Source organism: Corythoichthys intestinalis, chromosome 4 (genome assembly GCF_030265065.1).
Source record: "Corythoichthys intestinalis isolate RoL2023-P3 chromosome 4, ASM3026506v1, whole genome shotgun sequence".
In the NCBI taxonomy this organism is placed as follows: Eukaryota; Metazoa; Chordata; class Actinopteri; order Syngnathiformes; family Syngnathidae; genus Corythoichthys; species Corythoichthys intestinalis.
Window position 1 is genome coordinate 39,398,745 of NC_080398.1, and position 16,003 is coordinate 39,414,747.

At 36.2% G+C, this 16,003-nt stretch overlaps 1 protein-coding gene across 5 annotated transcripts in view; it reads left to right on the top strand.

Moving 5' to 3' along the window:
• Positions 1 to 3,434: 3,434 nt before the first annotated feature.
• The window catches only part of LOC130915017 (Friend leukemia integration 1 transcription factor-like), a 52,374-nt gene continuing 39,805 nt past the window's right edge, over positions 3,435 to 16,003 (top strand). For 2 of the 5 annotated variants that reach the window (XM_057834680.1, XM_057834682.1), the window contains exon 1: positions 3,440 to 3,584. In XM_057834680.1, the coding sequence (XP_057690663.1) occupies positions 3,567 to 3,584 (18 nt within the window). In that variant the 5' untranslated portion in view covers positions 3,440 to 3,566. Of the gene's footprint in view, positions 3,585 to 3,643; positions 4,005 to 16,003 lie in introns of those variants that run through there. The other 3 variants (XM_057834681.1, XM_057834685.1, XM_057834684.1) reach the window with 2 other exon arrangements.

Consider the following 16,003-nt stretch of genomic DNA (forward strand, 5'->3'; position numbering starts at 1 on the left):
AACATAATAAAAGACTCAATAAATACACAAATAGTAAGTATTCGCCACTTCACCCCAAGCGTCCATTGCATGCATAAAAAATGTTTATGTTTCATGTTTTCCTCAAGTATTAAATTTTTGATGTGAAAATCAATTTATTTAATACAGTGGGGAAAATAAGTATTTAGTCAACCACTAATCGTGCAAGTTCTCCTACTTGAAAAGATTTAGAGAGGCCTGTAATTGTCAACATGGGTAAACCTCAACCCTGAGAGGCAGAATGTGGAAAAAAAACTGTAAATCACATTGTTTGATTTTTAAAGAATTTATTTACAAATTACAGTGGAAAATAAGTATTTGGTCACCTACAAACAAGCAAGATTTCTGGCTGTCAAAGAGGTCTAACGTCTTCTAACGAAGTCTAACTAGGCGCCACTCGTTATCTGTATTAATGGCACCTGTTTTAACTCATTATCGGTATAAAAGACACCTGTCCACAACCTCAGTCAGTCACACTCCAAACTCCACTGTGGTCAAGACCAAAGAGCTGTCGAAGGACACCAGAAACAAAACTTGTAGACCTGCACCAGGCTGGGAAGACTGAATCTGCAATTGGTAAAACACTTGGTGTAAAGAAATCAACTGTGGGAGCAATTATTAAAAAATGGAAGACATACAAGACCATTGATAATCTCCCTCGATTTGGGGCTCCATGCAAGATATCACCCCGTGGCGTCAAAATGATAACAAGAACGGTGAGCAAAAATCCCAGAACCACACGGGGGGACTTCGCGAATGACCTACAGAGAGCTGTAACCACAGTAACAAAGGCTAATATCAGTAACACAATGCGCCGCCAGGGACTCAAATCCTGCACTGCCAGACGTGTCCCCCTGCTGAAGCCAGTACACGTCCAGGCCCGTCTGCGGTTCGCTACAGAGCATTTGGATGATCCAAAAGAGGACTCGGAGAATGTGTTATGGACAGATGAATCCAAAATAGAACATTTTGGTAGAAACACAGGTTCTCGTGTTTGGAGGAGAAAGAATACTGAATTGCATCCGAAGAACACCATACCCACTGTGAAACATAGGGGTGGAAACATCATGCTTTGGGGCTGTTTTTCTGCAAAGGGACCAGGATGATTGATCTGTGTAAAGGAAAGAATGAATGGGGCCATGTATCGAGAGATTTTGAGTGAAAAGAAGATGAGACGTGGCTGGGTCTTTCAGCATGACAATGATCCCAAACACACAGCCAGGGCAACAAAGGAGTGGCTTCGTCAGAAGCATTTCAAGGTCCTGGAGTGGCCTAGCCAGTATCCAGATCTCAACCCCATAGAAAATCTGTGGAGGGAGTTGAAAGTCCGTGTTGCCCAACGACAGCCCCAAAACATCACTGCTCTAGAGGAAATTTGCATGGAGGAATGGGCCAAAATACCAGCAACAGTGTGTGAAAAGCTTGTGAAGAGCTACAGAAAACGTTTGGCCTCCGTTATTGCCAAAAAAGGGTACATAACAGAGTATTGAGATGAACCTTTGCTATTGACCAAATACTTATTTTTTACTCTAATTTGGAAATAAATTCTTTAAAAATCAATGTGATTTTCTGTTTTTTTTTCCACATTCTGTCTCTCATGGTTGAGGTTTACCCATGTTGACAATTACAGGCCTCTCTAATATTTTCAAGTGGGAGAAATTGCACTATTAGTGGTTGACTAAATACTTATTTGCCCCACTGTAGCTGGTGAAAAAAATTAAGTTGCTATTTTGGTTAAAAACTTATATGTTAAATATTGGTATCGATCCTGAAAATATAGGTGATTATCTCTGCATTTGGTGATTTTTGTGTATCTAGTGTAAAATCTGAGAATTTTTTAGCCATTTTAAGTTTTGTTATAATTATTTAAAAGATAGGGCTGTCAGATGATTAAAATTTTAAATCGAGTTAATTACAGCTTAAAAATTAATTAATCGTAATTAATTGCAATTCAAACCATCTGTAAAATATGCCATATTTTTCTGTAAATTATTGTTGGAATGGAAAGATAAGACACAAGATAGATTTATACATTCAACATGCGGTACATAGGGACTGTATTTGTTTGTTATAAAAATAAATCAACAAGATGGCTTTAACATTATTAACATTCTGTTAAAGCGATCCATGGATAGAAAGACTTGTAGTTCTTAAAAGATAAATGTTAGTACAAGTTTTAGCAATTTTATATCAAAACCCCTCTTAATGGTTTCGTTTTAAGAAAATTTGTAAAATTTTCAATCAAAAAATAAACTAGTAGCCCGCCATTGTTGATGTCAATATTTACACAATGCTCATGGGTGCTTAAGCCCAAAAAATCAGTCGCACCCAAGTGCCAGCAGAGGGCGACAAAACTCCAAAAAACACAAGTTACAAATTGGCATTGCACTGTGCTGTCATTTTAATCTGTTTGAGCAGGGCATGTGCGTTAATTGCGTCAAATATTTTAACGTGATTAATTTAAAAAATTAATTACCGCCCGTTAACGCAATAATTTTGACAGCCCAAATATACAGGTATATACATAATTTTATAGCATTTAAGGTAGCGAAGTTTTAGAAATTTTATATCAAAACCCCTGTTAATGTTTTCGTTTTAATAAAATTTGTAAAAATTTAAATTCAAAAATAAACTAGTAGTCCGCCATTGTTGATGTCAATAATTACTTACACAATGCTCATGGGTGCTGAAGCCTATAAAATCAGTCGCACCAAAGCGCCAGCAGAGGGTGGCAAAACTCCTTAAAGCACAATTAACATGTGGGCATTTCACTGTACTGTCATTTAAATCTGTCTGAGCGGGGTATGTGCGTTAATTGCATCAAATATTTTAACGTGATTAATTTAAAAAATTAATTACCGCCCGTTAACGCGATAATTTTGACAGCCCTAATAAAAGAATAATTAATCGGGATTTTATAAGCGAACGACTTGGAATCTTTTGATAACGCTGCTCATTGAGACTCATAGATAACTAAGCTAGGTGCCTATTATGGTTTTAGGTCGGTATAGGAGCTATGGTTTTGAAAATGTTGAACTTGAAGATTTTGAAAATAGTCCCACTACGGATCGGCCCTGTGCCTCGTGTCATGTCAATAGAGTTTTGAAGTCTATGCACATATATTATGAAAAAATATTTTATAAAGCTTGAAAAGTTACCTAGTGTTGCTTTCAGTAGAGGTACCACTGCACTACTGTACAAATTATACAATTGTTTTTCTCATTTTGCTAAAAATGAACTTGTCCCCCCTGCAGCTGATTGCAACACATGTCAATAACAACTATAAGATTCAATACAGATCACGTGTCTCGCAAGGGTGACTTCACTTCCCACTTTAGAGAGAAAGAGAGAGAGGAGAGAGCGAGCGAGCTTGTCATCCGGTTTTTGGCGTGCGCAAAAAAAAAAAAAAAAAAAAAGAAAGAAAAAAAAAAGCACTACAATGGTTTGCGACATCGAGCCAATCCACTCTGCGTGAATTGAAGCTCGCAATTAATTGAATCCCGCTTCCCGAAACGAAAGGTGCGTTCAATGAACCAGCGGCTTCCACTATGGACTGCACCATCAAGGTAAGTTAGCGGCTTTCGCGGACTTTCCACGCGCAACTTGGCCCACACCGCCAGTGAGAGAGTCCCCCCGCACTCTTTCCTTCTTGTACAAAATTTCCTCTTCCTTCCCGTTCGTGGTTGTATGTCGACTCTAGAATAACACCAGTTAACCACCGCATCTTTTTCCTCGCCGTCAAATAAAAGGCGCACAAAAAAAACACCCGTTCCGCCTCGTAGTTTTATTAACGTGTTTTTATTCATTTTAAAAGCGCATTTTCGCGTTACGTGTTCACGACATCGCCAACGAAACGAGCCGGTACACTACGAGCCCCACGCGTGGACTTATTTTGAGGAGTTACGAGTACAATTTACAGCGTGGAAGCTGCGCGCAAACGGAGCAGCAGGTGTCCGTGAAGGCACCATGGATGTCAACTTCAAATGGTAATTATTTTTATGCTATTTTTTCAAAACGTTTTTCTCAAAATGTGACGTTATAACTAAACGAATTTGGTGTAAAACAACAATAAATTCGTGATGAATAAAATTATTTATTTTAAAATGATAAATGAGGGTTTTCTGTTGGAAAATAAGCTGAAGAAATTTGAGATTTTTCACTTTAACTCAATGCCTGCCAATGTTATTAAATGTTTAAGCGCCATTGACAGCGATAGACGTCCAAATGCTCGCCGCCAGCCCCTCCTAGTTGAATTAGATTGGACGTCTATCCCCGTCAATGGTTCGCCTAGTGCTCAAAGGCGTGTCCCCAAAGCTCCAAAATACCAAAAATGTGATTACACAGTGTAATAACGCTGTTTTCAAACGAAATGTGTTGAAAACATAATGGCGTCCACATTCTTTGTCACACAATGGCCCGCAAAAGTTTTCTGCGTGTGTGCGTGAGTCGCTAGGGTTTATTTTAAGTCTAATTTATAGCTGCAAACGGGAGCGCTCGTCAGGTGTCGTTATCTCAACTCTGCAGGCTTCCTGTCTCAAACCTCAGACTTTCCGCACATATTTCCGCTGGCCTGGACCTGCGCAGAGTTGAAAACAGAGCGAAAAGTGGCAAAAGATGCGCAAAAAAGGCGAGTTTTGGAGGAAAAATGATCACGACTGGTTGAAAACTGCAGAAAAAGTTTCAGTAGAGAGGACGAAAACCACACGGTTTGCAAAATCAGCTCGAGGTGACTTTTACTTCTGCTTTTTTGTGGGCCTCAGACATGCTCGCAACCTTTGTGCAACTTTGTGTACTTGAGGGAGGGGACGGGAGAAAACTCATTGGCCAGGATTGAAAATTGCAATCATAAAAAATCGGATTTGGGTGTTGAATGGATTATTTTGAAAGTCAAACAGGAGGAAAAATTGGGTGATTTTTGGACAAAACTGATTTATTTCTTTCAACATGATCATTTTTAAAATACTGTGGTTTTATATTTTTATGCTGTAGTTAAAAATGCTCTGTTTATATTTTAGTGAGGTTTAAATATATGCATTGTTAAAACTGCCTACAGATTTTAATCTCTTAACACTGACTCATTTTTTGTTTGCAAAAAAAACCTATGACATGACTTAACATAATAATTGAATTCTCAAAGGCTTTCATGCATTTAAAAAATTTTTTTTTTCATTATTATTATACTTTTACTACGAATACAAAGACTTTTTTGCAGTGAATTTTTTTTATGTATTTGTCATACAATTATGACTCTTAATGTAACCGTTTTTGTACAAAAAATGTATTTTTTTTTTAAATATTTGAGTCAATTCTTTTGTTTTGGTTTAAGATTGGTTATTATTATTATTATTTACGAATAAATATACTTTTTGACAGTGAAATAGTTCTTTTTTTTTTTTATGTATTTGTCGTGCAATTATGACTTTCTTGACGTAACCTTTTGACTTGCACCCCCCAATTTTATTTTTTTTATTTTTTTTTTTTTTTAATTTTGAGTTAATTCTTTTGTTTTGGTTTAAGATTGGTTGTTCTTATTATTATTTACTTATTATTATTTACAAATAAATATACTTTTGGACAGTGAAGTACTTTTTAAAAAAATGTATTTGTTGTAAAATTATGACTTTCTTAATGTAACCTTTTGATTTTTTTGCACACAAAAAATGTTTTTTCTTCAAATTTGAGTTCATTTTTTGGGGGGTAAGATTGGTTATGATTATTATTATCATTTACAAAAAATATATACTTTTTGACAATGAAATTGTTTATTTTTTTCTATGTCTTTGTCTTACAATTATGACTTTCTTAACATAACCTTATGACTTTTTTCTCACAATTTTTTTTTCTTCAAATTTGAGTTAATTCTTTTGTTTTGATTTAAGATTGTTTTCCCAGACCAGCATTTTATTGAGGACCATTTTTAAGAATAAGATTTTAAAAAGGCTTAAAAAAAAACATTTCCAGTGTATATTTTGTAAATCTACATTATTTTAAATTACATTTCAGTTCCAATTTCAACAAAAAAATTCATGACAATCATTCTTCTTCAAAAAGAGCTTCATTTTTGTAACATATGAAATCTTTAAAATATTTTTTTTCTCAGTCAACTACCAAATTTTGTGATGTTTCAATCTTCATATTTCTTGTAAGATCGCCTTTGTAGAAAAATGAAAATTCTAAAGCAACTTTTTGGCTCAAATTAGAGCTTTTTCGCATAACCCTACAATACCTGACCCCAGATATAATGAACAGAAAATTCAGGGTTTTTTTTGTTTTTTTTTTTTGTTTTGTTTACATAATAGTGAAAATATGCATGTTTTCTAATTTGCATCATAACAATACATTAAGCAATATATGCAGTTCTCATGGTAAAGCAAAAATAATTAAAGTGAGATTGAACACAATAAGGTTTTAAGTTTTTTACTATGCAACAATGCAATGAAGTCCAGAAATGCCTTTATCAAATATATAGAGTTAATTTTCAAACTTGAATTTTTACACAATTATGATTATATTATATGACTTTGTTCTCATCTCTGAACAAATATTCAGTGACTGCATTGTTTCATGCTGAAGCGTACCCCCAATATGCCTTTCTCCCCAGCGATTTTCCACAATGGCAGTTAGTATCAGACATGGGAATACCGGAAAGGCGGGACATGAGTGTGAACTTTAACGCCTGCCAATCACTTCTTCCACTCTGTTGCTGTGAAAGCCTTTGCTGCTGTCGACAACTGCACACACAACACTGCAACACCACCTCTGACGTCATGATTACTTATCTGACGTACCTCGATTCAGTTGTTCTGAGATTACTCGTAACTCAATTTACTTATGTTTCAATTTCTTTGAAATTAATTGCCAGTAATACATTCCAGTGCACAAAATTGTCACCAGTTTTTAAAGTGTTTTCGATGAAGAGAGATACTTTGAATATAAACTCAATAGTGCGACGGATTATAAAAGCCAAACAAAGAAAGAAGAAAATAGGAGAGTATAGTCATATTATTACATGAACAAAGTCAAACATCGTAATACTACAAGAAAAAAGTTGCAATATTGCTAGAAAAAAGTCGTAATATTATGAGAATGTAATATTACGGGGAAAAAAAGTCTTAATACTCGAGATTAAAGTCGTAATTTTACGCACCACTACGAGAGAAAAATAGGACTAGGACAGGGGTTGGCAACCCAAAATGTTAAAAGAGCCATATTGGACCCCCCCCCAAAAAAAAAAACTAGGACTATCAAATTTATCGCGTTAACGGGCGGTAATTAATTTTTTAAATTAATTACGTTAAAATATTTGCCGCAATTTACACATGCACGGAATGACCCGTTCATGTGTTGCGTTTACAATGACGCTGTTTTAGCACAATGGGAGCGAAAAGGCAGAGAAATACAAGTGGACACAGGTGTTCATTTACAATCAAACCATTTTTTCTTAACACACTTAATTGAATACAACGCAGAACATGTTGTATACCATTTGCAGCCACTACTGACAGTCATGGTTGCCCAACTTCCCAGTATGCATTTGGGTAAAGCAGGAAATGATCTTTTTCTTGACACGTTTAATTGAGCACAACGCAGAACATATTGTATACCATACCTACTATCAAAATGACTAAGTTGGCTAAAAATACATAATGAGCCTTCATGATTTAATGTTTATTTTCCCTGCAGTGCATCCAATGCACCACATGACTGCTCTGTTGTATGATACAACCTCAAGTTTAACTTCATTAGAACATTAATGAATTGTTTCATTGCTTTTATGACAGTAAAGAAATGCAATAAAGAAATCCGATTTTTGATGTCACTTTTTATCTTGAGGTTTCGAAAAACAACAAAATGGAACGTGCAAAACATGCCTCTTATCTGGGCATGTTTTTAATTTTCTGTATTATCTCGGTTTTGTTTTTGAAGCCAGCAAATAGGTGTTCTGATATGTTGATGAATGTCTCCTTCATGTACTCACCACCTGTGAACGGTTTTCCACGCTTTATTATCTCCCGGGTTGCAACAAAACTTGCAGCAGTAGTGGAGTTTGGCAATGCAATCCGCTTCTTAAATCTATTTTTGCGCTCCTCTAAGTTCTTCAGAAGGAATGCAATCACACTTTTTCTCTCACTGACTGCTTCTCACCACAGAGGAAACATTCAGGCTAGGGTTGTTCCGATCATGTTTTTTTGCTCCCGATCCGATCCCGATCGTTTTAGTATCTGCCGATCCCGATTTTTCCCGATCCGATTGCTTTTTTTTTTTGCTCCCGATTCAATTCCAATCATTCCTGATAATTTTTCCCGATCATATACATTTTGGCAATGCATTAAGAAAAAAAATGAATAAAACTCGGACCAATATATACATTCAACATACAGTACATAAGTACTGTATTTGTTTATTATGACAATAAATCCTCAAGATGGCATTTACATTATCAACATTCTGTGAGAGGGATCCACGGATAGAAAGACTTGTAATTCTTAAAGGATAAATGTGACTTTGTATATTGTGACTAAATATTGCCATCTAGTGTATTTGTTGAGCTTTCAGTAAATGATACTGTAGCCATTTAACTTCTGCCCAAATGGATGATGGGAAGTGCATCCATGACTGTGCGTATTGGCACCAATTGATATATCTTCTCTGTATTGGGAAACAACATAGGGTGTTAAGAAAAAGATCAACTACTACCTTTCTTCCCCACATTGCTTTCCCACGATATTTCTAATTGTTGAGAGAGGGATATTAAGGCTTAAGCCAATTAAAAAAAGGCTCCATAGACTGCCAAAATTCACTCTACTCATTTTACGCTGCCTTTTAGCTTTATATATTGGTAAATCAGCGCCATTATAAATTGAACGTGACAATGCATTAGTGGGTCGTGCAGCGCATGTGTTAATTGCGTTGAATATTTTAACGTGATTAATTTAAAAAAAAAAAAAAATTACCGCCGTTAACTCGATAAATTTAATAAGCAAAAACTAAAGACTCTGGATGAGTGAGTGTAAGACATTTTGTCTGTAACGTTAAATACAATTAGAAAACGATATTTATATATATATAAAAAAGGCATGTCCGATATTTTTTTGCCGATTCGGATACTTTGAAAATGATGTGATCGGACCCGATCGATCGGGACATCTTTAATTCAGGCAATCCTTCCTCATTGGCAATGGATGCAAATGGTTCAGTCCAAGAAACGTTGAATTCTCTGTTCTCCTCAGTTATTTTTCTCTTTTCGGCCGCTCTTTTTCTTCACGGCTGCCGGTTTGTTTACAAAAGCCACCTGCCTGGCATCCCACCCTGCTGATAGAAGCGTGTGTCACAGGCTATGACACAAATCTTCATTGACAGAAATGTTGAAATTTAATATTTTACACATTTTTACAGCATTGAAAAACAGTAAGAATGTTTGTGTCATTTTTGTCCTTCTACGGGAACCATATCAAAACAAAAAATATATTTTCTTCCCCCACCTTTTTCAATTTTCAAATATTTTTGAAAATGCTCCAGGGAGCCACTAGGGCAGCGCTAAAGAGCCGAATGCGGCTTTTAAAACGCAGGTTGCCGACGCCCGGACTAGGTGAATAAAGTCATAATATTACGAGAACAAAGTCGTACTTTGTAATACTACGATAAAAAAGTCGCAATAATACGAGATTAAAGTCATAACATCACGTAACTTTGCACACTATTACGAGAAAAAAATAAGACTAGGAGAATAAAGTCATAATATTACGAGAAAAAAGTAATAAATTGTAATACTGCGAGAAAAAAAGTCGTAATATTGCAAGAAACATTGGAATATTACGAGAAAAAAAGTATTCATATTACAAAATAAAAGTCGTACCATTATGTAACTTTACGTACTATTACTAGAAAAAAATAGGATTAGGAGAAGAAAGTATAATAATAAGTCATAATATTACAGGATCATAGTCATACTTTGTAATCCTACAAGAAAAAAATTTAAGTCGTACCATTTACGTAACTTTACATAGTATAACGAGAAAAAACACGACTAGGAGAATAAAGTCATAATATTACGAGAACAAAGTCATAAATTGTAATACTGCGAGAAAAAGTCGCAATATTACGAGAAAAAAAGTCATAATACTATTTAACTTTACATACTATTTAGACATGTGCCGATTACCGTTTTCAAGGTTTACGTGGTATGAAAATGTCATGGTTTCAAAATCACAAAAATTTTCCACCTTACTGTCCCTACGGTATCAGTTACTTTTTATGTCCCAAAATGCAGTGAGCGATCCCTCACTTGCAGCTGCAAGGCTCAACCCTCCCCCACCGGTTATTGCTCAGTGTTAGTGAGTCAGCTGTGCTACACGATGGCTGGAGGAGGTGAAACTTCTGAATTTTGCATTTATACAAAATTAAAAGTTAGTATACACTGTCATGAACGTTTCCCAGCAGCATCGAGAGTTAACTCCAGTGTGTTTAGTGTGTCTAGCAGTGATAAAACATATGTTTTTTCTTCTTCTTGGCAACCGTCTGTGTTGGGAAAGAGAGTGTGTGTAAAATGTAAACATGATAAGAGTCAAATAGTTCTATTATTTTTGTTCTGATGGTAATAATGTTGAGCTGTGGCTGTGGGTTTAGGCTCACCTAAAGGACATTTAGTTTCATTTTATTTAGTTTCAGTTATTTTTTGTTATTTATTTTAATTTAACATTTTACTTATGTTCCAATTTGCTAATATGTTTTGAAAAATAAAAACCCTGTTCGTACAAAAACGTTTGTTCAGATATCTCAAAGTAACTCATTTTACTGCTGTAATTGCAATACCGTGATATTTTTGCTTAAGATTATCATACCGTCAGAATGTCATACCAGCACATTTTCACATACAGTGGGGCAAAGAAGTTTTTAGTTAACTACTAATTGTGCAAGTTCTCTCACTTGAAAATATTAGAGGCCTGTAATTGTCAACATGGGTAAACCTCAACCATCAGAAACAGAATGTGGAAGAAAAAAAAAAAAAACAGAAAATCACATTGTTTGATTTTTAAAGAAATTATTTGCAAATCATGGTGGAAAATAAGTATTTGGTCAATACCAAAAGTTCAAATCAATACTTTGTCATGTACCATTTGTTGGTAATAACAGAGGCCAAACGTTTTCTGTAACTCTTCACACACTGTTGTTGGTATTGTGGCCCATTCCTCCATGCAGATCTCCTCTAGAGCAGTGATGTTTTGGGGCTGTTGTTGGGCAACACAGACTTTCAACTCCCTCCCCAGATTTTCTATGGGGTTGAGATCTGGAGACTGGCTAGGCCACTCCAGGACCTTGAAATGCTTCTTATGAAGCCACTCCTTTGTTGCCCTGGCTGTGTGTTTGGGATCACTGTCATGCTGAAAGACCCAGCCACATCTCATCTTCAATGCCCTTACTGATGGAAGGAGATTTTCACTCAAAATCTCTTGATATATGGCCCCATTCATTCTTTCCTTTACACAGATCAGTTGTCCTGGTCCCTTTGCAGAAAAACAGCCCCAAAGCATGATGTTTCCACCCCCATGCTTCACAGTGGGTATGGTGCAATTCAGTATTCTTTTTCCTCCAAACACGAGAACGTGTGTTTCTACCAAAAAGTTCTATTTTGGTTTCATCTGACCATGACACATTCTCCCAGTCCTCTTCTGGATCATCCAAATGCTCTCTAGCGAACTGCAGACAGGACTGGACGTGTACTTTCTTCAGCAGGGGAACACGTTTGGCAGCGCAGGATTTGAGTCCCTGGCGGCGCATTGTGTTACTGATAGTACCCTTTGTTACTGTGGTCCCAGCTTTCTGTAGGTCATTCACTAGGTCCCCCCGTGTGGTTCTGGGATTTTTGCTGACTGTTCTTGTTATCATTTTGACGCCACGGGGTGAGGAGGGGGTTGAAAGTCCATGTTGCCCAACGACAGCCCCAAAACATCACTCCTCTAGAGGAGATCTGCATCGAGGAATTGGCCAAAATACCAGCAACACTGTGTGAAAAGCTTGTGAAGAGTTACAGAAAACTTTTGGTCTCTGTTATTGCCAACAAAAGGTACATAACAAAGTATTGCGATGAACTTTTGGTGTTGACCAAATACTTATTTTCCACCATGATTTGCAAATAAATTCTTTAAAAATCAAACAGTGCAATTTTCTGGTTTTTTTTTTCACATTCTGTCTCTCATGGTTGAGGTTTACCCATGTTGACAATTACAGGCCTCTACTATTTTCAAGTGGGAGAACTTGCACAATTAGTGGTTGACTAAATACTTATTTGCCCACTGTACAAATACTATTGCGCGAAAAACGTTATATAATTTTACACATACGTGGAGTTTGAGGGGAGGCAGGCGAGGCAGTGCCCCCCCTGGGGGCCGAAAAATGTCATTGCATGTAATTGACTTCCCTATATATGACTCAGCATTGTTTTTGGCAGCCCTTTTAATTTTCGTCTTAGTCTTTTGGTCGATAATACGTACTGTATTCGTCTTAGTCATATTTTAGTCATTTCAAACCCACTTAGAAGCCATGAACTGTATGTTTAAAAAAAAAAAGTTGTCCTAGCATTTTAGCGTCAAAATGTGTTTGCCTTTGTCTAGTTTTTGTTGACGAAAACTCACTAATTTCGTGTAGTTTTAGTCGGTTTGCTAAAAATCCGTCTGAAATTTTGTGTTTTAATTTACTCCAAAAATAAGTAAACGTTTCGAATTGAACATTGACACACGAGCACACATTGTAGCGTCTATCTACAAGGACAGCGCTAACTCGGTGATAATACACATTCAGGAGGAAAACATCATTATTTTCGATTAATTATAGCAAGGGCGTAGTTTTGGTCTCAACAGTGGTAGGGACGAAATAACAGAATAGGCTGAATGTACACTTTTTTGCAAAATGGGACACTAACGAGACCAAACAGATTGGGTGAACGCAGTCAGGGCTACATTTCTCATGAAAATGAACCTAGTTAATTGATATGCTAAATCAGGTGTGCTCATTACGTCGATTACAATCGACCAATCATGCAACGCTTGTGTGGGTAGCTCGCGCCCCCACACCTACCCCAATTTTTTTAAACGTACAGTTATGATCAATTTTGTGTGTATGTTGTGTTGTGTGAGCATCATATGAGGTTATGTGAGTTATGCAGCACCCCTCTCTCTCTCTCTAAGTAGCTTCTTGCTCACGTTTTTTCGAGTTCTATATAGTTTCTATATAGTTTAATTAACGTTAACAATAGAAAACACAAAGAGAAGGACACTTTTCTCTAAGCAGCTTCCTACTCAGGTTTTGCAGGTTAGCAAGTTCACACAGTTTAACGTTACGCCAACCCTGACGCAGGTCGGACTTTCAGTAGCAAAATTAGTGGTGTGTTTCCCACCTACACAACATTGGCGTCTTTTGAAATTACTTACAGTGGCTGATGCTGGTCGAAAAAAACTTATATCCCTACTCTTTGAAGTGGGCGGAGAAAGCGGCATGTTGTCAACATGTATTTCTGTCGGGGCTGTGTTAGTGTGACCTAATGTGTGTGTGTCGGGGGTGGGTCAAGTCATCAGCCAATCAAACGTGCGTTTAAGGGAGAGAAAAAAATGGACCAGCACATTCAGCAAATGAAAAGGGGTAAATGTGTAAGTTTGAACATAATGAAAATAATTCATTTAATAATGGTAGGGTCAACTTTATCCTTGCAACATATCAGAAGTTAATCTAAATGACCGATATCACTGAACTCATTATATAGCAGAACGCTATGAGTTATTTAGTTTAGCAAACTGCTGTCAACACTGTTTTTGTCCAACTTGCCTCCTAGCATGCATTGCAGCGCAACAGATGTAAATAACAATCAAAATTGATGGTCTGTGGTATTTATTTATTCAGTTATTGTTCCAGTTGTTTCATTATTGCTAGTTATGTTATTTGGTAACACTTTGACGGTGGCGCTATAAGACTGTCATTAGACAATTATAATTATGACATGACACCGTCATGAGCATTTATTAATGCTTATAACAGATGTCATTTACGGTTATTCGGCAAATTATTTCACTTTTGAATGGATGTAAAAGATCCGAGCTGGACATAAATGGAGTTTGTAACATAATTTGCCAGATGACACTTAATGACATCTGTCATAAGCATTCAGTAATGCCCATGATATTGTCATGTCATAATTATGACGGTCTTATGACAGGCTTATGACGCCGTTGTCAAATAAAATGTTACCAAATACCATAACAAGCAATTAATAAAACAACTGGAACAGTAACTGAATAAATAATTAGCACAGAACATTCATTTTAATTGTTATTTACATCTATAGTGCTGCAATGCATGCTAGGAGGCATGTGTTGCCTATTAACCCCCCCCCCCAAAAAAATAAATAAAAAATCAACAAATAAGCCGCACTGGACTATAAGCTGCAGATTCAAAATGAAGGAAAAAGGTAGCGGCTTATAGTCCAAAAATTACGGTAGATAAAATTGAAAAGTTTTATGTAGGGTTGTTCCGATCATGTTTTTTTGCTTCCGGTCCGATCCCGATCGTTTTAGTTCGAGTATCTGCCAATCCCGATATTTCCCGATCCGATTGCTTTTTTTTTGCTCCCGATTCAATTCCAATCATTCCCGATAATTTTTCCCGATCATATACATTTTGGCAATGCATTAAGAAAAAAATGAATAAAACCCAGACAAATATATACATTCAACATACAGTACATAAGTACTGTATTTGTTTATTATGACAATAAATCCTCAAGATGGCATTTACATTATTAACATTCTTTCTGTGAGAGGGATCCACAGATAGACTTGTGACTTTGTATATTGTGACTAAATATTGCCATCTAGTGTATTTGTTGAGCTTTCAGTAAATGATACTGTAGCCATGCCCAAATGCATGATGGGAAGTGGAACCATGACTGTGCGTAGTGCTACCAATTGATATATCTTCTCTGCATTGGGAAATAACATAAGGTGTTAAGAAAAAGATCAATTGCTACCTTGCTTCCCCAACATTGCTTCCCATGATATTTCTAATTGTGGGAAAGGGGAAAAAAGGCTCCAAAGGCTGCCAAAATTCACTCTACTCATTTTACGCTGCCTTTTAACTCTGTATATAAGTAAAACGGCGCCATTACAGATTAAAGGCAACAATGCGTGAGTGGGTCGTGCAGCGCATGCGTTGATTGCGTTAAATATTTTAACGTGATAAATGTTTTAAAAAATTAGTTACCGCCATTAACGGGATAAATTTGATAACCCTACCTTAAGCCTAAACTAAAGACTCTGGATGAGTGTAACATATGTCTGTAACGTTAAATACAATTAGTAAACGATTAAAAAAAATTAGGGCTGTCAAACGATTAAAATGTGTAATCGAGTTAATTACAACTTAAAAATTAATTAATCGTAATTAATCGCAATTCAAACCAACTATAAAATATGCCATATTTTTCTGTAAATTATATATATATATATATATATTCTGTAAAATAAATTGTTGGAATGGAAAGATAAGACACAAGATGGATATATAGATTCAACCTACGGTATATAAGGACTGTAAGTGGGCATTTCACTCTACTGTCATTTAAATCTGTCTATGCTGTCCTCACTCCGAAGCGTCTACTTTTTCCAAAGCTAGACAGCTAGTGAACGACGCCTTAATAATCAGACTTCTTCCTTTTTCATCTGATCTATTAATAAAATGGCCTCAAACCATTGTTCTCTTTAGACCGTAGTGAAACTACCAAAAAAAAGTACACAAGCATTGCATTAGCAACAACGTTAGCTTAGCACGCTATACAGGTTCACTAAACATAAACAAAAAGCATCTCATACAAAAAATAGAACATTTCGCTTACTAACATAATATGTACATTCTTTACAACAACCATACTTACGGACAAATCTTGTCCAAGGATCATATAAGCACAACATTACAACGTAGGCGTCAGCCCGAGACGTCA